The sequence below is a fragment of the Ambystoma mexicanum genome, chromosome 4q (assembly GCF_040938575.1).
Source record: "Ambystoma mexicanum isolate Mex_15411 chromosome 4q, UKY_AmexF1_1, whole genome shotgun sequence".
In the NCBI taxonomy this organism is placed as follows: Eukaryota; Metazoa; Chordata; class Amphibia; order Caudata; family Ambystomatidae; genus Ambystoma; species Ambystoma mexicanum.
Window position 1 is genome coordinate 113688566 of NC_090928.1, and position 23880 is coordinate 113712445.

General features: G+C 47.4%; 1 protein-coding gene across 1 annotated transcript in view; it reads right to left on the reverse strand.

Annotated features, from left to right (window-relative positions):
* FUCA2 (alpha-L-fucosidase 2) overlaps window positions 1–23880 on the reverse strand; it is a 265636-nt gene that overhangs the window by 45759 nt on the left and 195997 nt on the right. Inside the window, exon 6 of the mRNA XM_069607612.1 lies at window positions 12643–12748. Coding sequence (XP_069463713.1) covers window positions 12643–12748 — 106 coding nt within the window. The remainder of the gene's footprint in view (window positions 1–12642; window positions 12749–23880) is intronic.

Genomic DNA, 23880 nt, shown 5'->3' on the forward strand with positions numbered 1-23880 from the left:
AGAGAAAGGAAGGAAGGAGTGGAAGGAGCTGGAATGTTGGCTGGAGTGCAGGCTCTGGCAGAGGAAGGAGAAGGAAGACATGAGGCTGGCAAAAAAAGCAGAAATGGGAGAACAAGAGGGAAGCCGGAACGTGGAGACAGCAGATTTCACCTGCGTTTTCTGAGCGAGTCCTTCTTCCCAAACTCTGACGTGCAGAGAGGCTGTGCAGCGGAAGATGTACTAGAGAAACAGTTTTCCCCATGTGACCCTGACTGCTGAGATGCTGCTGTGTCGAGCACTGAGGCTAGAAGCTCTTGTGAAGTCGAGAGTCTTGGAAGCAGAGGAGTCTCCCAAGACTTGTGGCCGGAACGGGGACACCTGTTCAGGAGAAGGGTGTGGGGTCCCCAGCGAGCCAAAAGCAGTAGAAGTTGTAGTTTAAGTCGGTGAAGGAGTGAGACCCGCAGAGCAAACGCTTCAGAAGCCTGCAAGTGAACCATGCCATTCTAAAGCATTGCGCGAGCCTTCACGGTAACAGTAACCAGCTCCTTTGCCACTCGTGTAAGACTTTCAGCGAGTAGAACTGGACTGCTGTATTCAAAATCCCTTCAACAATGTAGTTGTAACACACGCGTATAAATTAAAAGGCTTCTTGCTCGCATAGGAAGCTAACGCTGTTAAACCCATTGTTCCAATAACCGAAGACTATAATTGTTCAAGAGTGGTCATGTGTCCTTAATTAAAAGAAGAGATTGCTGTGAAGACCATTAAAGAACACTTAACGCAGACAATATCAAAGTTACAATCTTTACAGTGGGAAAACTACATTAACAAATGGTCACATGTGCCTTATTGTGATTCCCCAAGGAGACCTAACTCTATCCTTTGCTTCTATGGGAATACAATTACACAACCACTTTTAAAGCTTGAAAACTACATCAAAGAGTGCTTCCGTGAGCCTAACTCTTTCTCCTGAAACATTGTACCTTGTATAAAAGTGACATACCTTTCATTCACAAGAGTGTAAAATACTGAAGAAAACAAGCATTGCCTAAATCCAAGAGGCAGCCCATACTAATGGTGAAGCTGAACCTTTCTCAGATTTAGAGCTGCATTGAGAAGTTACTAACAATAAAAAGGCCTAAAATACAAGTGCACAAGTATTACCTGAAGCTAAGAGAGTGACACCAAGGCTTCTGGGTAATTGTATAGGCTGATAGCTGGGAGAAAGGCAAAGGGGAAGTTGGGGAGGGGAACTGGCTGCTTGTAAAAACTATTCTGAAGCAGATATAACCTGTAATGCCCAAGAAGTTCACAGCCAGAGAAATGCGAGTCTTAAAGGCAAACCCAGGTTATTGTTGTTGTGGCAGTAAGACAAGATAGGCAGAGGGGCTGCCCTTTTGAAGAAAGCTATTCAAAGGAAGAGTGCCTTGCCTACCTGGGCAACCTGAGGAGGATGAAGTACCTTGTCAAAGTATGTCTAAAGGTCATTGAAGCTGTGGCAGTAGAGGTATATCTGGTTGTCAGTAGATGCTACGTTGTAGTTGTCAAAACCAAGGTTAACTAATGAGGGACAAGAGGTGTCTGTTCTCAAGGTGAAGCAAGTAGAAAAATCGTTGAAGTAGAAGTAGAAGTAGCAGTATCAAGAGGGGGTCCTGACAAACATACCCGTTTGAATGTCAAAAACTCTAATTCAAGAAGTCCTAACTGTTAACCAAGAACTATGCAACATTAACAGTGTGGATAGTATATTTTTTTTTTTAACTGTGACTATGAAGTGAAAGCAATGTCGCCAGGATTACATTTTGGCTATTTTTGCTAAAAGTGAAAAGTGGATGACTTTGCTCAAATAGATTTGTTACCATTGGAACCTTTTTGGTGATTAAAAATCACCAAGAATTACGTTGAGACATTTTCTTTCTATGGTTGAAAATATTTTCATGAAGTGACTTTGAATCCTGGGAAAGGGAGAACTCCCAGGACATTAGAAGGTCATTTAGGAAATTGCATATGTTTCATTTTATGTTTTTATTTATGTGTTTATTATGTGTTCCCTTAGCTTTTAGAATAGGCAGGGAATTCCTAAGAACAGTAAGGCAAGTGAGGCATTTTTATATATTTTCTTTAAAAATAAAATGACATATTTTGAAAGATCTTCAAACAGTTGTCTGCCTCGCATTACTGACCTCTCATAGGAGCCACTTGACTCCACAAAGTGGCTCTGGGTAAATAAAGTTTCAGTGTGGATATTTCAGAGATGAGGAATCCTATGGGAGGAATACTCCAAGAGCAGGAATTGTTCAATGTAGCACAATACATCAGACTTGAGACAAAAAAAAATCCTGTGGCTAAATTCTCCCTTTTGCTTCTGTGATCCTAACAATTTACATATGCCGGTTAGGTAGCCCTGTGAGTTGAGCACTTGCTGTTGAGGTATGTATGTGATCTGCAGGTTGCAGGCTCAAATCCTGGCAAGGCCAGCTCAGACTTTCATCCTTCCAAGGTCAATAAATAAGTACAAACTTCGGTTGGGTGATGATAATGAATGTTTTATAGCACGCTTAATACCAGAGACAAGTCTCTAAGCACGGGATTCAAACCTGTATTCAGGGTTCGAAATTGAGGAAAGCTATTTAGGTTCTGCTTTTGGCCTAGAAGAGCCTGATTAGCTTGACTCTAACGCTAAAAGGAGCTACTTTTGCCATCGCAGGCCAACTGATGCAGAACAGACACACCTATCTGAATTTAAATCTGTGCATTTGGGACAAGCCATTATAAACATTAAGATACATCTAATGCATAACAGGTCATAAATAATGGATCCAGTGATATCTTTGCATGTTATGTGGAAGTTAGATTTGCAGAAGGCTATGTACTAGGTCTGGTTGTCCAGTGTTAGCTCCTGGCCACTGGTTAATGCTAAATACCCAGGTGCTGCTTTTAGCTCCTGCTAATAAAATATAGATTTTGATCAGTGTGCTGCTCTGCGTTGTCTTGCTTTCAAGACAAATGCGTTGATGCAGAGATATCCTATAATACTTGTTCATAAAATGTCCTACATACAGCGCTTTGTTGAAAGTGCTATATAATCAGAATATTTTCATTGTTCCAACATGATCTGATTCGATTCTACAATTCGATCCTAAAGAATCCAACCTTATAAGACTCCTTGAACTTTCATAACCATGGTTCTCTAGTTCGTCATCACTCTTTCCTTCCCTGACCTCTCCGTTCCCAGCTTCCTCTCATCTTTCCTCTGGCCGTGCGTCCCTCTTTCACCTTTCTTGCCCTAGTCCATCTCAACATCAATCATTTACGCCCTTCCTATGAAAGCAGACCTTATGTTCCCTGACAATTCTTCGAGGCAGTTTTTTTACTGGATTTCCTTCCTGAATTATTCCCCCTTATGTCATCAGTATTTTATGCCTGTCTCCTACCTTCCCCTGCCCACTCCCTTCTCCCTAAACCCCTCGGCTCTGTTCATTCCATTGTTCCATAGTACATAGTCTTTCACATATTCTAGGGTTTTTGGGGAGTCCACCGGCACTTTCGCAAAGCATTATTCAACTTCTTTGCTGGTACCTATGAAGTTTTCTCATCAAAAATTAGATTTACTGTTGTGGGATCTTGAAGATTTATTTTAGCATTCATGCTTAGGTATTCACTGAAAAACGTAAATAATTTCAATTTCTGGTCCAAAGCTTCCCATCTTAGATCAGGTGTTGTGAACAGTACGAATCCCTCAACGTCAACAGGGTTACTCGGCTGTGTGTCTAGGTTGGTGACCTTTGCCCCCCCCCCCTGATAATTTATTAAAAGTACTAAATGGGTGCATTGTATTTCCCTCTTAAAGCCCCACATCATCAGGTTGAGAGCGGCATCTTGGAGCATATTGAAAATGCATTTCATTTCGTCACGTCTCAATCTTCTGCTTGCTCCTTAGCCCTATATATATCTTCAAATTGTCTCAATGAGTGCGATTATTTAAGCTCTCGATTTTGCTTACTCGAGTTTTCCAGGCCACCTGGAGTACGAATGTGAACCTAGCTTCTTCACATTTGCATCTTTTATGCAAGATACCCTCTGCTACATTTAGCCTAAACAAAATAACCATTTTGAGTATTCATTTCTGATGACACATTCCTTCTTGGTTCCTCCAACTAGGTTTCTGCAATGTTTTGATCTGTTAAATATCATTTTACACTTCCATCTGCCCTTTTGCTATGAGGTGGCAGATCGTAGCTGAGGAGTGTCCCACTTGAGTTAGGGCCAGCATGCCAAGCAAGCATGTTAAATGCTACATTTCTTGTACCAGCAGTTGTCCAAGTCCACTCATCGCTCGTGTTAATACTGCACTGTGTTTAACTCCTTTTGAGTTATTACTGTAGTAGTATATTGTAGTATGGTTTGTTGATATTGCCGACCTTAGTTTAATTATTGTAAACTCTATATCTTTGCCAGATCTGTTTCTAATCTGACAATCACTTTTAGTGGCCTCAGCTATTGGTTTCTGTATCCATTTGCCTTCCGATTTAAACAATTCACTGGAATTATCTGTTCTTCTGTTGCATGCTCTTGCTGCTTACTTGTCCTGATATAAGGGCAACACTTTGTTCTTGCTCTTGTGTGGCAATACGCTTGACTTTCTCACCATCTACTCTCCTTCGAGTGAGTTTAATTTGTTATTTTCGTTTTTATCATAATCTCCTCTTGGCACCAGTCAGCTGTGGGGCCCAAGGGTATTTTGAGCCTGGTCTGGTGTCATTTCTGTGTCGCATCACTTGAGGAATAATGTATGACTTCTACTTGTCTCCAGTTATCAGTATTTTGGAAGGTCAATATTACCTCCTTGATGTCTCCATTAAGGCGACCGCTGGTAAAGCTACCTGTATTACCAGCTCTTCCCGCCCCTTCACCATCATTTCTCATTGTCCTTCTGAAGAAAATGCCAGCAGTGGCAACTGTTACATATTTTCCCAACTTAGCCCTTGCGTATCTTGTGGGTTACATTTCTCATTGACAAAAAATTCTAACACTGTTGGAACGTGGTAGAAGACTTTTTATTGTAAAATTAAGTGATTTATATTACAGTGTTGTATCCTCCTTGATAATTTCTACAGGTAGTCACATTTTGAAAGTGTCTCATTCTTGTTCATGTTGTCTGTATTGTATTAGGTTATATTCACCTCAGTAGCATTTCAACTGTGTCCATCCCAGCATCTTCGGAGGATGTGTTTCATCATGTAGTTCCAATTGAGTAATTTGTGTTAATAATTCAGTTGAATGGAATATACCATACTGTTAGAAATGATGGGTTTTCTTTCAAGTTGTCACAGAATTGCCTCAACAATAGGTTTTCCATAAATGAGAAAAGTGGTTACACTACAAACATGTATGTGTAACACTTAGCAGTGTTTCTTTTCACATGGGATTATTTTCAAAATGTCACTGAATTTCTGCAGCACTGTATATTATCCAAAGGTGATGGAACTGGCAATTTGTTTTTAATTGCTGTGATTTAACTAAACGTCCATACATTAGACGCGATTTGTCACATTGATTCATTAGTAGGGAGAGAGGTCGACCTTTTTCACTCAAAAGAGCTTTTTCATGACTTCCCCGGTTTGATGGCCTAAGTCGTTTGATTCTCATATTGAAGCTGCAATTCTTTCAGTTTTAAAACATACATTTTTTTAGACATGTTCTTGTTCCTGTTGTGTTCAATACAATAGTCGCCCTTATCCAATATCTAGGCTGCTGATGGCAGGGATTGCCTGGCATTCACCCACATCTCAATATTTGTTCTGTAGCCTCTCCAGGCTTTAATGCAGGCCATGTTATGATTGTTTTACAATGGCAGAGCTATGGTAGATTTAGAAACCGTAACTGGTAAGCTTTCTGTGTTGTATGCTCCAACCATAATGTCACGTGAAGGACATTTTCTCCTTGAATTTCATTTTGTTCAGTAATTTATCTATGGTACCTACTGCCCACTTACTCAGGGATATGGCCTTTGGTTATGCCCGAAGCACCCTCAAGCTACCCAATGTGCCAACTGGGCAAGGCCTTTGGCTCTTCACCGGCACCCCACTGGGTGTGCCCTGCAGCCATGCCCAGAGGACACTTTTCCTGGGGTATGGCCTTCAGCTCTGCTGGGAAACACACAAGTCACACGATAGCCCACTGGTCATAACCGGAGACCTCACCCAGCGGCCATTTTATGCAGTACAGGCTCCTTGGCACTCTCCCACCCTATGTGGCCACTGGCAATGGCCTGTGGCCAATTTAGTCTGGTCAAGATGCCTTGCCCTGCTTTGGGCACCTGCCCGAGCCACACAGTTGCCAACTGCCTTCCGCCCCTCCCTCCCTCCCATCTCTTCCATCTCTTCCCTCACTCCACCCGAAAGTGACCACTGGCCATGGTCTGCTGCTCCCTGGCCCTCAGTCCCACTCAAGACCCCCTGGATCCAGGCACAGTGACCACTGGGCAAGACAACTGGCCAGGGCAAATGGGCACTCCGGGTAGCTTGAGACAGACTGGGTGCAGTCAGTTTTGTCTCATATAGCTCATACAGATCATGTCAACCCCAAATCTAACAGCATGAGTCCACTTGAAATATTCCACCCTCACAACCAGCCTCCGTAGTATCCGTTTTCTTTTTATTTTTGGCAGATTGTCTTGGTGGAGTGAGAATTCCACATTATCTATACAAGATGCAGTTCCTGACATGCGTTTTTTTGTACATTCTCCAACGCACTATGAAGAAAGTTTCAGTGGTGATTTGTCTTCACTCCTTTTCCCTGTTCATACATCTTAAAAGTGCACTGTGAGCTCCACTCTTATCCTTCCTCCTCACCCTTCTTTTCTCAATTCTTCATTTTAGATTGCATAAGCCTGTTACTTTGGGGTTGCTATGAAGTGCTCTGTCACATTTTAAACATACAGAAGTGTGTATTGATAACAAGATTATGAAGCACAAAAGAAATTTATTGGCAGATAAAAGGGTAACCTCAATTAAGCTATAAAAAAGAATTAAAGCCAGATTAACTATGTTTCTTCATGCATTGTACTCAAAACATTGTTATGCTCCTAAATGGAAAGGTAGACGAGAAAAGGGCACTTTTGTGACTGTGGAAGGACAGAGGAAAGATGCATGCGATATTTTGGTTGGATTGAAATAGAAGTGACCTTTTTTGTCAATACACTAGTTGGGAAAACACCTGTTGGTTCTAGGGGTCGAGTTAAAACTAATAAGGGATTCATTAAGTCAGGGGTCTGCAACCTTTGGCTCCACAAATGTTTTGGGGCTACTACTCCCGTCACCTCTCACCATTGATCCCTCACAGGCGCTATGCTGGCGTTCACATTGCCAGCATTGTGAATGTTAAGAGTTCGGGGAGTAATAGTCCTGGTCATCTGGAGTGCCCAGGGGCTGAAGACCCCTGCCCCAAGTCAAACAGTGCATGGGTCAAATGAAAGTGATATTTCCTTAGCAGTACCTAACATTTTCAAATGTAAGAACGTTTTTAAGATACTCTGACACATAATTGTCTCTTCTGCAGACACCTGTGACGGGTCAGAAATGTGAGGCGGACAACTTGGTGAAGATTTTTCACACTCAGCCATTGTATTTACTAAAAAAGGTGCGACAAACGCCTCACTATCCCTAACCTGAAGGGAATGTCCCTGCCTATCAAAATAACTAAAGAAAAGCACTCTAAAAAAGGAATCTGTCCCCCACACTTGTACATACATCAATTCAATGGCAGTTCAAATGTAACAGAAATAACAGTTAAGTTCCACATAGACCTGATAACTGTATATCCTTGTTACCTGGGTTGGCGCTCCTTGCCCAAGTTCAAAGCAGGATTTTCAACCCAAAGTTCAAATAAGAAAGTTCCTCTTTGTAGCCAAGTTGCAATTATAAAGTTGGTCTTATTCTAGGTCGTCCAATTGTACTTCTTAACCACAAGGCCAATCAGATGAAAAGACTTCATCTCTTAAAGTATAGATAAAAGTTCAGCACAATTTCTCTTCCTTAATAGAACACACATGATTTCACAATTCTTCTGCATCAACACCAATGTTCTGTCAGGATGATTCCAACACAATTTATTAAACACTTTAGTGGTCTTGCCACTTATCCTTCTCCACAGTCTTCAACCACAATGTAGTACTTCAACAATTCCTCATGGTTCACTAACCCGCCAGGACTACTACTAAATATCCCTTATCCTGGTTCACTCTCCTGCCAGGACCAAAAAGCTTCCAACACTACCACAAGTACTCTCTGTCAAAGTTCCCTTCAAACCAATTTGATCAAGCCTTTACAGCTTCAACAACATTACTATTTTGGGAAGACAGGATACACATTAGTGCTGTTTGTTCCACTCTTGTGATTACCACATGCAATGCAGGTTATGTTTCTCTCCTCCTGAATACTTTTCATCAGGAGGGCTTCTTTCGTGCCACTTTTGTTTTCCCACTCTTACATCAACCAACTGTTGGCAATGTTCCTTTACAACACGTGCCCTTCTCTGGCTTTGATAATGCTTGTTGACTTCTTGCTCAACTACTGTCTCTTCCTCACTTTGGCAATAATGGTTATAATTAGTTGTCTTCAGGATTGCTCTTTCTTTACATTGGAAATGCTTGTTAGTATTAGCTTGCTTTAATATTGACCCCTATTTGTCTTGGCAATACCTTTGGCATTGATAAACAGTGATTATAACATTTCTTGTCTTGTTTGGTTACAAAGTTTCCATTATGCCACTTCGACGTCTTTAAATTAGTTTGGTATTCAATTTGCTTACTTGTAGCCAGCGGTTGTCTACGGAGGATACTGGGACTATCCGTGAATGTGAGACTGACTGATGTTGTCACACGCATCGTATTGGCTTGCTGCCACAGCTTTCTCTGTTTCATCTGTTGCTACTCCTCACTGATGATGCCCAATGAGGCTAAAACATGTCTTGGAATGCTTGTGGTCTGGTGCAGAAGGAATGTGACCCAGCAGATCGGGCTGGACTGCCCCTTTGGGGGTGGGACCAAGCCTGATCGAGAAGAATAAGAACAGCTGGAGAGTTAGAGTCAAGAGATGCAAGCAGTTCTTCATGGGTGTTCAGAAGAGAAGTCTGCTTGCCTCTGGATGCTTGGAATCCAGATTGATGTTGTGTAGGCAACCGACAAACTCAGAGTGGTGGGTCAGTTGGGAGAAGACTAGCTTCTCCAAGAGTTTCCCAAGGAAGGGGTGATAGAGATGGGCCGGTAGTTAGCCAGATATGAGAGGTCAAGGTAAGGTTTTTTCTGGATGGGCGCACAACAGAGTGCTTTAGGGAAGAGGGGAAAGACAGGGGGAGACCGGTTTGGAGGAGACCTTTATAGAGCGGACAACTCTAGTGACCTCATCAGATGTGATAGGAGAGAAGGCAGAAAGAAAGGCAGAAGGAGGATGAGAGGCCATAGGTGACAGGGGCATGGGAGGAGGAGAGGAAAAAGAAGAGTGCTTAGAATGTCCTGGGTTTTTGTGGTGAAGTGTGTAGCCAATGCCTTGCAGAGGGCCCGAGAGGGAAGCAGTGAGGTGGAGACTGCGGAAGGGTTGGCTAGTTCCTTGCTTATTTTAAAGAATTCAGCCGTTTTGTTAGATCCACCATAGACGCAGGTCTGGATGTGGGCCCTTTTTTCAGAACAAATGGAGTTGGTATTGCCTTTGGAGAAGGCAGCAGGCTAGTTTGTCGGAGGGTGAGCCTGAGGTCTGCAACTTCCGTTCAGCAGCTCTGCACTTGAGTTTCGGGTCTGCAAGTTCAGACTAGTACCAGGTGTTATGCTTGGTGGCATTTTACAGGCAGATCCTCATGACTGGGGGAAGAATGTCTAGAGTGTTAGTGATGGCAAGATGGAGGTTGCTGAGAGCAGAGTTAGAGGTAGAGTCAGCAGTGGGGGGGAAAGGTGATGTAGGTGGAATGCGAAGCCAGCAGCTGACACTCATTTCATCGGATGGATGTCCGTGAACGAGGTTGGCAGAGGTAGGGGAGGTGCGATCAGACGGCAAAAAGACACAGGTGAAAGGAGGGAGTGGTCTGACCAAGACAGTGGGGTAGAGAGTGCTGGGGAGAGCAAAAGATCAGTGTGGATCAAGGCATTGAGAGTGTGTCCAGCCGAGTGGGTGGGACCAGAGAGGAGAATGGAGACGGAGAGCGAGGTGCAGAGGTCACAGAAGACAGTGGACGCTGTGATTGAGGAGCCAAGGTGGATGCTGATGTCACCCAGAAGGAGTTTAGAGGTAGATTTGAGGAGAGAGGAAGAGAAATCAGCTCATTCTGACAGGAACAGTGTGATAGGACCAGGTGTTCTGTAGATGGTGGCAATGGTCAGGGAGGAAGAGGGAGAATTGAACAGCTTGCAGACCAGGCACTAAAAGGAGGCGTATACCTGGGTGGGTATGAGGGAAGAATGGACCCACTCAGGAAAGATCAGGGTGACCCTACCACCAGTATGGTTGGAGATGATCTTGTAGCAATCGTGGAGAAGGGAGTCAAAAGCAGTGACTGAGCTCGTAAGAGCTAGGATATTGAGGTCAAGGTCTTCAAGGAGGAGGCAGATGTCGGCAGTGTTTGATAGCAGAATGAGCATTAAGCGTGGCTAGAAGCAGCAGGTCACTGCCTTTGAAGGTTTTCCGGTGAGGGTTACAGGGGCGTAATACTCCTGTTGAAGGAGAGGGGACAGAGAGAGAGAGGAAGAAGCAGTAGCAGGTATAGGAAGGAAATTGATGAGGGATGGCAAGAACTGGTCGCAGAAGAAGAGGTTGGGTTGAGGACCCTAAGCCATGATAGAGCCATTCCGATAGGCAATGATACACCTGGATGATGAGAAGCCCGCCAAGAGTGCTTCGCATGAAGTGCCACCATTAATGGATGAAGATGTGAAAGGAGAGAGAGGAGTGATAAGTTGAGGAGTCCAAGGATCTGGAGAGGGGACAGAAAAGAGGATATCAGTGACAATCTGTCTGGAAGTTTGGTTGATGTATGTGTCTGCAATGGGTAGACCAGGGTTAATGGCCAGGATATCCTTTTAAAACATTTTCCTTCCAGACTTCGTGAGAAAGGGAGGATAGGTGATAGAAAGCAGTTGGAGTAGATAGGTGAGATGGTGAGTGCCATAGGGGTGTCAGCGAGATAAAGATGGAAGATGGAAGAGGGACTGCACAGCACAAACTCACTAGGCGGCCTATTAGCCAAAAAAGTGAGAACACAGATACAATAGAGGCACTTGAGTAACCAAAATGGGTGTGCAGAGTTGTTCAAAAAACCAGGATTCGAATGTACGATAAAGCACAGAATGCATTAAGAAGGAAAATAGTAGGGCACAGAAGGCAGAATGGCAAAGGCACACCTTGGTTCAGTAGTTGTGCCAGTATCTAAAGAGGCATACAATGTCCAATGTACATGACTCACAGGTATTCTTGTTTGAAGAACAAAGCTCCGCAGGCACAACTTTGTGCGGTGGCTGGCGGCATGCTGGATAACTGTTCCACAAGCCTGAGAGGCAGTGGCGCGTGAGGTGCTGTACTGGAGTGAAAAACAAGGGGCCTCGGAGCCCTCCAAGGCCCGGACAGGCTCAGACAGGGGCCTTTGCAATAGGACTTGGTCTGGGGCCAGGCTAAGCCTGCCGGTTCCCCAATGGACTGATAAAGTCCCAGGCTGGCCAATCACAGGGAGGGCAGGGCTGGCTGGTGAGGCACTGCAGTGACAAAAATTGTGTTGGCCATGTTGCGATGAAGGCAACAACGTAGAATTGCAGCCCCACCAGGGCTCGCAGATGATTTTGGGCACCCAATCAATCCGGGGTGCACAGCCCAGTGAACAGAGCCAATGGCCCTTGCTGGGGACAAATTGTAGAAATACTTTTTCAAAATGCACGTGCGTCGAGTGAATGCACAAAATACATTCTAAGCCCATCAGGGCTTACCTTTGCTGCAGAGATATTGCGTGCTGCCATACGAAGTAGTGTTAAGGCCTTCAGGCCACGATGCAGAGATGTCTCTACACATTCCCTTGGTGCAAGCAAAGTGGGGGAGAGCAGGACTGTGAGGGCCTAGTAGTGGGCCTTTGTCTATGGGCCGGCTAAGATTGTTGCATTACACTGTGTTTGTGTTATTTCGCTCGAGTGGTGCTAAATAGCACCAACAAATATTGAATATAGTAAATTGTGGCGGGTGACCATATGCCATGTGTCTATCTATGTATAATCCATTTAGGTTTAAATCAAGGACACATATGAGAAATCAAAAGAGCCAGATGAGAAATGCAACAGGTCACCCGACAAAATAAAACACGTAGTTGTGCAATGTTATTGTTTCAATGTAGTACCAATGCAGCAAAATAGCACACAAAATCTAGGCAAGAGAATAATTTTAGTTTTCATCAGTGATAAGGCCATTGCTACAGCAAGCCTATTATATGCAGCCGTCTGAGCTACCAGCAGCAGAGTTTTACCACGGTCACTATTTTGATGCTAGGGAGACAAACCTTTGCACAGGCCCTGATCACCAAGCACATTTCAAGTAAGTTAAGCCCACAATGTAACTAATGAGCATGTAGGGGAAATGTACATTTCTATATCCATTATAAAAATTAACGTTGGGATTAAATATTAGGCAAACTTACTTCTGTTACCCCGACAGTAGCGATGGGCTCTCCCAGTAACACGAGTCCTGAAACAGGCCAATTGAATAAGATGCAATACACATATCCTTGAGGACCCATTGTGTACCTGGTAACAAATAAAAGGTCAAAAACATTAGCAAACATCTTACACAGCCAATAACATTCACTCAGTCATCCATCATAAATAACAAGGACTGAGATGAATGCAGATATTCAATTGCCACGCACGCATATTTTATTTTTTAAAATATCCAAATAATCACCTCCGGAACCTAAGAGAAAAGTAACAGACTTGTACAAAAAAGCTAAAATCCCCAAACAACCTTTCTTGTTAGCTTCTGCAGGGCACCATTTTACACTCAATCCTTTACACAGAATGTGTCGTTTTCAACAGAAAGTTTAGGACAGTCGAGACACTGATACAAAAGCCCACATGAGTCTTTCAGATATTTTAAACAAAATTCAGAATGTACTAATTACCTTTAGGCAAGCATTTCATCGCACGAACATCAGAATACCCTCAAAGTAATGGGAAAATACTATTCCCACATGGGAAGATACCGTTACCGCATGTACATGAAAGAGGAAGCAGTGGGGTGGACATTTTGAGAAACAAGTCAGGCCTTTGCAGCACCCATCAAGGCAAAAAAAATAAGTCCACCCAGGGCGATACCACATGCAATAGAACAGCCATGGCGATAGATTCAAAAGAGCAGTAGTTCTCACTGCAGGAGCTGGAGCTCCTTGTGGGGGGAGGTGGAAAAAGAAGCACAACATGTTTGTCAACCTCCAGAGCCAACCCCCTGCCCGGAAGCGCACCCATCGTGGAGAAGCTACCAAGCACAAAATCGTTGCCATAGCCACACAAAAGCTTACTAGTGAGGATTGCAGTGGCATGACCAGAACTGGCATGTCTGGACTCTTGCGCCCCTCCATTGCAAGAAATCCATGGTCACTGGATTGGTCAGCTTTCCACTGCATATCCCAACTCATCAGAGGGGAGGGAGCCATTGTTCCTGGACATGGCAGAGGGTACTGGCCGCCAAGCTGTTGCAGCATTTCAAGCAGCAGCTGACTAATGCAGGTCAAAATCCAATATTGGCACACAGGGCTAGCAAGCTAACCAATCAGGTTTCTCGGATAGCTTGCTGAAATCTCAGTCCGTGTTCCAAGAAGCATGATGACTGCTTCCACGCCTGCCATCTTCCCCCTACCCTCCAGTCACTGTATCCTTATCTCCCCACCCCCCTCCCCACTCACTTTATTCTTTTGGCAGCACAATTGTCGCCGCTGCCGCTCCAGCCTCTGTTGTGGACTGCCGGCCGCCATGGTACTAAAAGAGGGGCTTCGAATGGACAAGTTTTTCACCTCCATGACGGCCTTCTTAGGTATTTTGTTTAAAGCAGCGTTACTTTCATTGAAACAAAAGGAACAGGTTACTTACCTGTAACTGTTGTTCTCCCGCATGGGTTTGGCATAGATTCACATGCTCATGAATATTCCGTGTCGTCACGCTGGGAATCCTCGGTAAAGAAATATCAGTTTCAGTTTCATTTCTGAACTCGTCTTTCCCGTAATAATTCACATGCTCATGAATAAAGAATACATAGCAGTACACACATGCACAACCACGGGAGGTGGCAAAGGCTCAACATACGCATCTCTTACCTCCTCACCAGGCTCGCCTTCAAGCAAACCGGTTGTGCAGCACTGCTTGGCCGACTCTGGACTCCTCCTTGGAAACCCGGTCGATGCTGTAAAATCTTGTGAAGGGGTGCGTCAACCTCCACGTAGCAGCCCTGCAGATGTCCAGCAGGGGCACACCAGACGAGAACGCTGTAGTTGCAGCGATCGCTCTGGTCAAATGGGCTCTCGGATGGCCAGGCAACGGTCGGTTTGCCAACTGCTGACAATGGGTGATGCAGCCAGAGAACCACCTGGAAATAGAAGCCTTGGAGAGGGCCTTCCCTTGGTTTACAGGGCCAAAGTTCACAAAAAGTTGTGACGTCTTCCGGAAACTCTTTGTGCGGTCCACATAGAACTTCAGCGCTCTAGCCACATTCAGCGAGTGCAAAGTCCTCTCGGCCAGCGACAAAGGCGTTGGAAAAAACACAGGCAACAAGGGCTAGTTTAGATGAAAGTCCAACGGCACCCTGGGCAAGAAGGAGCGGTGCGTCCGCAGCACCACCCTTGTGTCGTGTTATGTCAAATAAGGTTGCTTACAAGACAGGGCCTGAATCTCTCCCACTTGTCGTGCAGATGCGAATACAATGAGGAAAGCGGTCTTCCACGATCAGAACTTCAGTGGAACTGTCTGCATAGGTTCGAATGGAGGGCCCATGAGCCTAGTCAGTACCACATTGAGTTCCCACGCCGGGGCTGGAGCCTTCACCGGCGGGAACAAACATAACAGTGCTTTGACAAACTCCTTAATCAGACGGTGTGACCATAACAACGACCGTCCCGGATATCTGGTGTAGCGGGAGATAGCCGCCAGATGAACTTTGATGGCGGCATGGGCCAGTCCTGCTTTGGTCAACAACAGCAAATACGGCAGCACTTGCTGAGCTGTGACTCGTAGAGGGTCGATCTTCTGTGTACGGCACCAAACGGTGAACCTCTTCCATTTATGTCCGTAGCATTTAAGAGTAGATGATGCCCTGGCCTTGGCAAGCACCTCCTTGCAATCCGCTGAGAGGTCGTAACCCCCAAACTCTAGCGCTGCAGGAGCCAGGCCTTCAGGTTCAGTGATCCTGGATTGTGATGCAGAATTGCGTCTCCTTGTCTGGCTAGAAGATCTGCGACCACCGGAAGCTTGACTGGAGGGGACACGGACATGTCGAGAAGGTCCAGGTACCAGATCTGCCTCGGACACGCCGGTGCAACGAGGATCATCCTGCACCAGGACTGTCTGAGTTGATTGACTAGTCGAAGAAGCAACAGAGGGAACGCATACACAAACAGGCCGTCCCAGGGGAATGAGAATGCGTCCCCCATGCTCGCCGACTGGGGAAACCTGCTGGCGAACCTCCAACACTTGGTGTTCATCACTGTCACAAATAGATCGATCTGGGGATTGCCCCATCTGTGGAACAGGTGAACCACTATCCTGCCGAAGCTCCCACACGTGGCAAGAGCGCAGCTCCCTGCTGAACGAGTTGGCAACAGTGTTCTTCACTCCTGCCAGATGAAACGGGATGAGGAACATCCCCTGGGTGATGGCCCAGTGCCATAGGCCCTGCGCTTCCCTGGAGAGCGCCCAGGATCTGGTGCCCCCCTGCTTCCTGATGTAAAACATTGTGGTGGTATTGTCCGTGAAGACCCGCACCACCTTGCCCTTGAGGGACGGAAGGAAAGACTTGAGGGGCCAAAACACTGCCCGCAGCTCCAACACGTTGATGTGTAACATCTTCTCCTCCAGTAGCCACAGGCCTCTTGCGTGGAGACTTCCGGTGTGAGCACCCCATCCTTCCAGGGAGGTGTCCTTCGTGACTGTCCCCTGGTACGGTGGGGTCTGGAAATCCACGCCTCTGGACAGATGGGCACGAACCCCACACCACCATATTGCTCGACTAAAACTCCCACCGAGTGTGATCTTGTCCTCAAAGCTTCCCAACACTTGAATCCAATGGGCGTCCAGGAATTCCTGTAGGGGACGCATATGTAGCCTGCACAGCCGAATGAGGTATATGCATGACGACATCATGCCGAGCAAAGACTTGATGGTCCTCACCCTTGCCATCTTCAGGGCCAACAGCCGTTTTACCTTGCCCAAGATGGCCGCTATTCTCTCCTCAGACAGACGCCAGGCACGACAATCTGTTGAGTTGGGATCCAAGAAACGGCACGTCCTGCGATGGAATCAAGCAGGACCTTTGCATAGTTTACCGAGAACCCCAGATCCGTCAGTAGGCGCACAGTCTTTGCCGTATGGTCGACAGCGATCTCTTTCAAGCTGGCCTGGATGAGCCAGTCGTCCAGATAAGGGTAGATGAGAATCCCCCGTAGTTGCAGCTGCGCCGCCACTGGCGCCAGGCACTTGGTGAAGACCCTTGATGCCGACTTCAATCCGAAGGGAAGGGCTTTGAATTGGTAGTGCTTCCTTTACACCACAAACCACAGAACTTGCAGTGCCCCTTTTGAATGGGGATGTGGAAGTATGCATCTTCCAAGTCCAACAATGACAGGAAGTCCCCCTCTTCCAGCTGTCCGAGCACCTGCTGAAGAGTAACCATGCATAATTTTTGGGACTTGATGTACTTGTTCAGTCGACGAAGGTCGAGAATGGGCCTCCAGCCCCCGGTCTTCTTTCGGACGAGAAAGTACTTAGAGTACACTCCAGAGCCCCTGAGCCTCTTCAGGACGATCTCCATTGCGGCTTTCTTTAGCATGGCCCACACTTCCAGCAACAGCTGAGTGAAGTGGTTTTCCTGCTGGGCCACTGGTGGTATTCTGGGACACTTTTGTTGAAAATCGAGGGTGTGTCCGTGGGCGAGAGCGTCCAGCACCCATGGGTCGGTGGAGATGGTCTTCCACATGCTGACGAAGTTTACCACGGGAGGGAGCCCGACGCCGCGGCCGGTTCAATCCTGCTTGGACGTTGAAGGGCCGCCTTGGGGAGCCTGGCGACGATGAAATCCTCCTCCAAAGATCTTGGAGTGGCCCCTGTTCGTAGTCTCCTGGGCCGAAGAGCGGGAGGGTTGGCGGTAAGAAGAGGATCCCCCACCGAACCCCTTGGATGATCCTTGGGACTTGCTGCCTGAGGTCCGAAAGGACGACTTTCGTTGCTGAAGAGTGCCCAAAGCACGTGCCGTCTCCGGCTCATCCACAGCCTTCCGAAACAAATTGTCCCCTTGGAAGGGCATGTCCAGCACCTTCAACTGAACGTCCTGCCTAAAGTTTGTGGCCTTGAGCCAGCCACGATGATGAAGGCAAACGCTGTTGCTTATTTGACGGAATTCCGCGTCGGCAGTGTCCGTGGCCACCGTGATGGTGTGGTCTGACGCCACCTCACCTTCCTGCAGAATTTCCAGTGCCCCTGACCTCTTGTCGTCGGGCAGCAAGTCCAGGATGGGAGTGATCTTGAACCACAACTCCCGGTCCTAACGAGCCACGATGGCTAGGGCGTTGGTGGCCTTGATGGTAGTCACCGCAGAATAGATGACGCGTCATGCCATGGTATCCAACTTCTTGCCCTTGCTGTCCGGTGGGGTGGAAGCCGCAGAGGACGAACCAGCTGATGACTTCTTCCTGGCTGCTGCGGACACCACAGAGTCTGGAGAAGGTTGGGCCCGTAAGGACTTCGGCGTGGAGTCCGGTACCCTGTACTTTTTCTTAAGGCGATCCCTCTTTGCCGGGGCCGTGGAAGGTTCTTCATGAGCACCAAACCCTCGTCACAAATGTCATCCAGAGTTGGATCGAGAGGATGGTCTTCCTTTTCGCCTCTCTGCGTTGATATAGGAAGCCCTCCATCTCCTAAGGAGCGAGCGGAAAAAGTTCTGACGCTCTGGAGATGATCGAGGTGAACGAGCCAATCTCGTCTGGCGGTGAAGATCTGGGCAGTGGAGACGGGAGGTCCCCTAATCCACCATCGTCGCTCGTGCCCGTCATCGGCGTGTCCAGTTCCGTCGACTCCCTCGGGGGGAGAGGAGTGAGACAGGGGCAAAGGGTGGCAACGAGGTGGAGGGCGCACTCTTCTTCTTGGCCGGGGGTTCCCCCATGGTGGGGTTAAGCCGACGCTGGCGCCGCCAGCGGGGCCACCGGCGCAATAGGCATCCTCGTCTAATCTCTGATACCAGCGCATGGAGTGCCGAAAAGGATGTCCACTGGAAGGTCTCTAGGAGATACCTGAGGTGGGGGTGGCAGCTGAGGTGCAGGCAGACTAGGTTGCTGGGGCACCGGCTGGGAGCCCAGGCCCTCGTCGCCCTGCTGCTCTTCCTTGATGGTGTCCTTGCTGTCGTCACCTTAGTCTACACACTTATCGTCGGCTTAGTCAATGCACTCATCATAGGGCCCGCTTCCTACATTTCCCTCCTCCTGGATGGTTTGCAGACCGCTGAGCTCCTCTTCAGAGGAGCTATCCGTACCCTGGAAGGCCACCACCACCCCCTCCTCCCCCCCCTACTTCGTTTCCAGCAGTGAAGGTCTCGGGGAGATGACGGGCATCTTCTTCTCCGGGGTCTTCTCTATGGGCCAGAACGCAGCCTCCCTCCTGGGAGGAAGGGACACCCTAGCATTAGGGGTTGCGTCCTGCGGAGCCGTCACGGTGGCCTTCGCCAGAGATGCTGCCACCCCCTCGATGGAAGACTGGGCCTTCGGTGGGTGCACCTGGGCCTTCACGGTCAGGCTGGAAGCCCTGTCTTGATTGGCCTTCTCCTTAAGGGGAGGGTCTGAGCCCCGCTCCCCCTTGGACTTCTCTGGTAGGATGGACTTGGGCCTCTCCTTGAGTTTACCCAGATGGTCCGACTTCCTCTAGGCCAAAGATGCTGAGCGTTGAATGGTGACGGAGGCTGGAGACGTTCTACACGCCCTGGCCGCTGAAGAGCCCGTCGCAACGGCGCTCCTGGTGGCAGTGGACTCACGGTGCTAAGCCTTCTGTTGGACCCCCACGGGAGGGGCACCCTCAAACGACTTAGAAGCCCGCTCAGCCTTCTTGGAGACTGGAGAAGCATGCTGCTGGGACCAAACCAGAGCAGGGGCCTTGGTCTGTAGCCACTTGTTCAGCTGCCTGTGCCAATCTATATCCTGGCAAAACAGACAATCCACCTCCTTGTCTGCTGGCATACAGGCAGGAGAGGCACTTGTAATGCTTTTCGCCCGAAAAAACATTCCGCAAGCCGCAGCTGGAGTAAATCCTTAACAGGGGAGTTGAATCCTTTTCCTCTGACATGGTCCAAGCGGCGTAGGTCTGAGAATCTTCTGGAAGCCTCCACGAAGAAAAATCTATGAAATCCGCCCTTGAGGGGCGCTGAAGAATCCGAAAACGGGTCCCTGTTAATCAGAAGGTTGATCGATGGAGCACAAGACACGATTGACCGATAAATAGAGAAAACTCGGTCAAAAAATGCAAAAACCGCAGTAAAAGCTCAAGAGCTAAACACAAGGACTCCATGCACTTGAACATGCAGTAAAAATCTGAAGATGGCTGCGAGAGGAGGGGCTTAGCTAGAGGGCAATCATTGGCTGGGGGCAGTATGACCCAGAACTCAGTGATTGGTTATTAGGAGAAAGACAGTTCAGAAATTAAACTGAAACTGATTTTTCTTTACAGAAGATTCCCAGCCTGACGACGGGGATTATTCATGAGCATGTGAATCCATGCCAGACCCCATGCTGGAGAATACATTGCTGTTAGCACCCCCCGGTTTTCCAGGACTGCGCTCGGGCCTATACACTGTGCCCGGGGCATTATTGCTATATTAAGGGGCAAAATACACCATTGAAACATGGCATTAATAACGTGCTTATACACAAGTGTTTCAAGGCGCGACGAGGCAAGGTAGGGGGAAGACCGACAACTATCCTACTAGGCCAGGTGTCATTCAGATAGTGCAAGTGCATGGGAAAGGGGCAGGTGGAGAGTGCGGGGGTAAGGAGGAGGGGACAGTGCAGTACATGGGATACACAATAATAACAATAGTAGAAGTGCGGCCAGCAGGTGGCAAGGGTAAGTGCAGACAACATGTGTCAAGTGCTGGAAGTGGGACTGAAGGGATACAGAAACAGTCCCCAAGTTGCCAGGAAGGCAGTGCAGGTGTGTGACTGGCTGGGGAGGGTATCTGGGCCCGAGATCAGAGGGTGGTCAGGTAACAAGTGCAGGTTAGGTTTCAGCCAGGAAGTCAGCAGGGGAGAGGAGGAGAAAAAGCTGAAGCAAAGAGCAAGGTTTTGAGGTGCTTGAGGAAGGCCCCAACCGGAGAAAGAGATCTACCGACAACTTGTTGCTTGGAGAAGCGACTGACCCGGAGGGAGTTGGAAGCGGATGAGCAAAGAGCTTGAGAAGGAAGATATTTAGGAAGAGAGAGTTGAAGGTATTGCGGCCCCAGGTCCCATAAGGCCTTGTGGACAATGCAGCGCGTTTTGAACTTAATCCTTGCAGCCACAGGGAGCCAGTGCAGAAATTTCAGTCCTGGAGAGATACAATCCCTGGGCTTGAGGCCAAGGACAAGTCTCGTAGTCCTGTTCTGGATGAGTTGCAGAGGGCAGAGAGTAGAAGCAGGCAGATTTAGAAAGAGGCTGTTGCCATAGCCCAGCCTAGAGAGAACCAGAGCTCTGGAGACAGTGAGCTTCTGGGGGAAGGAGAGAAAGGGAAGGATGCCTCTGAGGAGGTGCAGCTGGTAGTGTGATTTCTTAGAGACGTGGGAGATGTGAGGAGAGAAGGATAGTGTGGAGTCTAAGATGACCCAGAGGTTTTTAGCCTCACAGGTGGGAGCAGGAAGAGGGCCAAGAGGTTGGCCAGAGAGTGACTGGAAATGAGGGAGCGGGAGTGCTGATGAGGAGAATCTCAATCTTACTGGCATTAAGGCAGAGATCATTGGCGGCACACCGCTCCTGGTAACAGCCATTGCATTAAAAGGAACACTACAAGTGCCACAACGGACACCTTAATGCTCATTATCAGTATTCAAATGGGCAGGCCACAAATAGCTGTGGAAAACAAGTATAAAATTGATCGGTTGTGTGGGGAGTAGTTCTGTAGATCTGACTACCATAAACTGTTGGAAGTCATTTCCTAACCCTGTGGCATGCATCTTGCAATTACCACCATCACAGTCCACCCCCATACAGTGATAGAGCAAACCTGCATATAATTAATTCACATTTGAACCACTCCTCAGGAAACCCCTCATTGAGACACTTGTTTGGAATATGGCTGTTGCCAGAAAAGAACAGTCAGGTTCAGCACCAAGTGCAAGGCCTCACAACAAATGTCCAGGCCACGTAGCATGATATCTACCAGACAAACCAAACAGGAGTGCAGGGTCACTCTTTTGGCATAACAGACAGATAGGCCTCCAAAAGGTCTTAAATATCATGCACACTCAGAAGCTAGCATATAAAGCCACACAGACAGTATGCAATCTCCATTCCCAACATGTACTGCCACCTACAGGGACAGTGATGTTTAAAGGATCAACACCAGCCGGAGGAGCCAGGAGATGGAGACCAGCCATACCGTTCACATTCAGTGGACCCCTGCACTGCCAATTCCTCAACCCCTACCACAGCTATCACCTCGAAGTTCTGAACACTTCAAGTGTGTGCTCCGTGATCAGTATTGCGGCTAATGATACCATCAGACCCTGCCCCATCTTCCTTCCTCGCCCGGCAACAGCAGCCATGGCAGTTGGACCAGAGAGCATGGTACAGTTGGCTATTCTCAAGGAAGCCAGCTGCGAAAGGTGTTTGGTCACTTGCCCTGCAGTACCGCCATTGTCAATCAGCAGAGGAAAAGTAGATAATGTGCATGGGTACAAGCCAGCTGGAGAGAAGGTGGGTGGGAAGCTACATCTCCAAGCAATTCAGGCTACAGGAAGTGCCAACAACCGTGTTCCAGAGCGAGAGGATAAGAAAGGCAACACACCATTGATTTACCATCATGTGTGGCATAAGGGAGAGAACAGAGTGCACCAGAAAACTGCTGATTGCCCAACCATGCTCCATTCCTACCACTTCAGCCTCCACCACACAGGACTACAGTATCAACTCTGCCCCACCGTAGATCCCCTAGGAATGACAGACCTCCCCCATCATAGGTCAACTCACCAGAGTAAACTGTGAAGAAGGGGTTAGCTAGTATGCAAGGGCCACATAAAGATGCTGTGGTTTAGGGAGTGGGAGGTGTTGGGTTGGAGAGAGGGTGAGGTATGGGTTGGGTTGGGTTGGAGGAAGGGGGTGCAAAGAGTTGGAGTTCAGGGAGAGGATGTTTGTTGCAGGATGGGGAGGAAGTAGGTTGGTTTGGGGACGAGGGGATGAGTATGTATAGTCTGTGCTCACATTAAACCTCCTTAACATACAATCCATGTGTTCTTTTGTATATTACAATAAATGGTCTTGAGATGTAATTGCAATAATATGTGCACCAAAGAAGTGGTCCAAAGACATTGTGTACATGTTCTTGAGGCCCAATTCTCAGATTGCATGCATATCGCTGGCTAAGTGAACCCTCCTCCTCCCGGTGCCGGATCCTGCGACTCCTGTTCAGGCATGGACTCCCAGGCACCTGAAAGTTCTTTTATGTAACATGCAGCACTGTATAAACTTGCCTTCTTTCTCAGGGCTGTACTGCAGTGCACTTTATGTATGATGCAGGCACTGGAAACTGGCCTTCAGAAGCACAAATGCTTGCTCTGAGGGGGCCTGGGCCGGAATATGTACCTAGTTTTCATCATTCGCACTCTGGTTACTTGGATCACAGGTCTGGGTGAGGTGGTATGGCAAAGATGAATTTCCTGCTTCACATGCAGGGTTGAAATTCGTGTGTTCTGGGTGACACCATACAAGTGGTCTTTGGTGCCTGAAGCAGGCAACAACCGCATGCTTTACATCCTCCACTCCAAACATGAGTACATGAGCATATCCACTGTAGTCATTTTAACACAATATGGTGTAAGGAAAGCATGGTATCAACAGTAAGACAGGACACAAGTGCCCACAGTTCAAGGGTGTTTATTGAAGTTTAAAAAGGGTTTGAAAAACGCCCATCTAATCCTAAATCTATAGATGGGAGCAAGTTACGACCATCAAATAATAATAATAATAATAACACAGTCCTAGTGGCGTCTAGTCAAAATAAAAGGGCCTATACTAATAAACCTATTGCCAATCCTTACCTCTCAATACAAAATGTGGGAAACAATGTTATGCAAAAGAAAGAAGTGTCCAAGAAATTATATGTCAGGATATTCAGCCCGTTGGCCTCTCTTCCCCACGTTTTCAGCATGGGACAAGGTGGTACACTCGAGCTTTGCACAGTCTCTGGCTTCTCTAGCACAAGGGTGCAGTTCAAACATTAGGATCAGAGCCTTATGTTCCCAAGTCTCTTTGCCTTTCAAAGTCTCTTCTTTCGGAGGGCCTGATGCAACAAACAAATATGTTATTTTCCGCTTTCAGATTTTCACAAGTACTCAATTTCTCAGGCGATTCACTATTCACCCCGGATCCCCTTCATCCATGCTCAAATCCTTTTAACGCAATGTTCTTCACCTTGGATCCCCCTCATCCGGGCTCAGATCCCCTTTA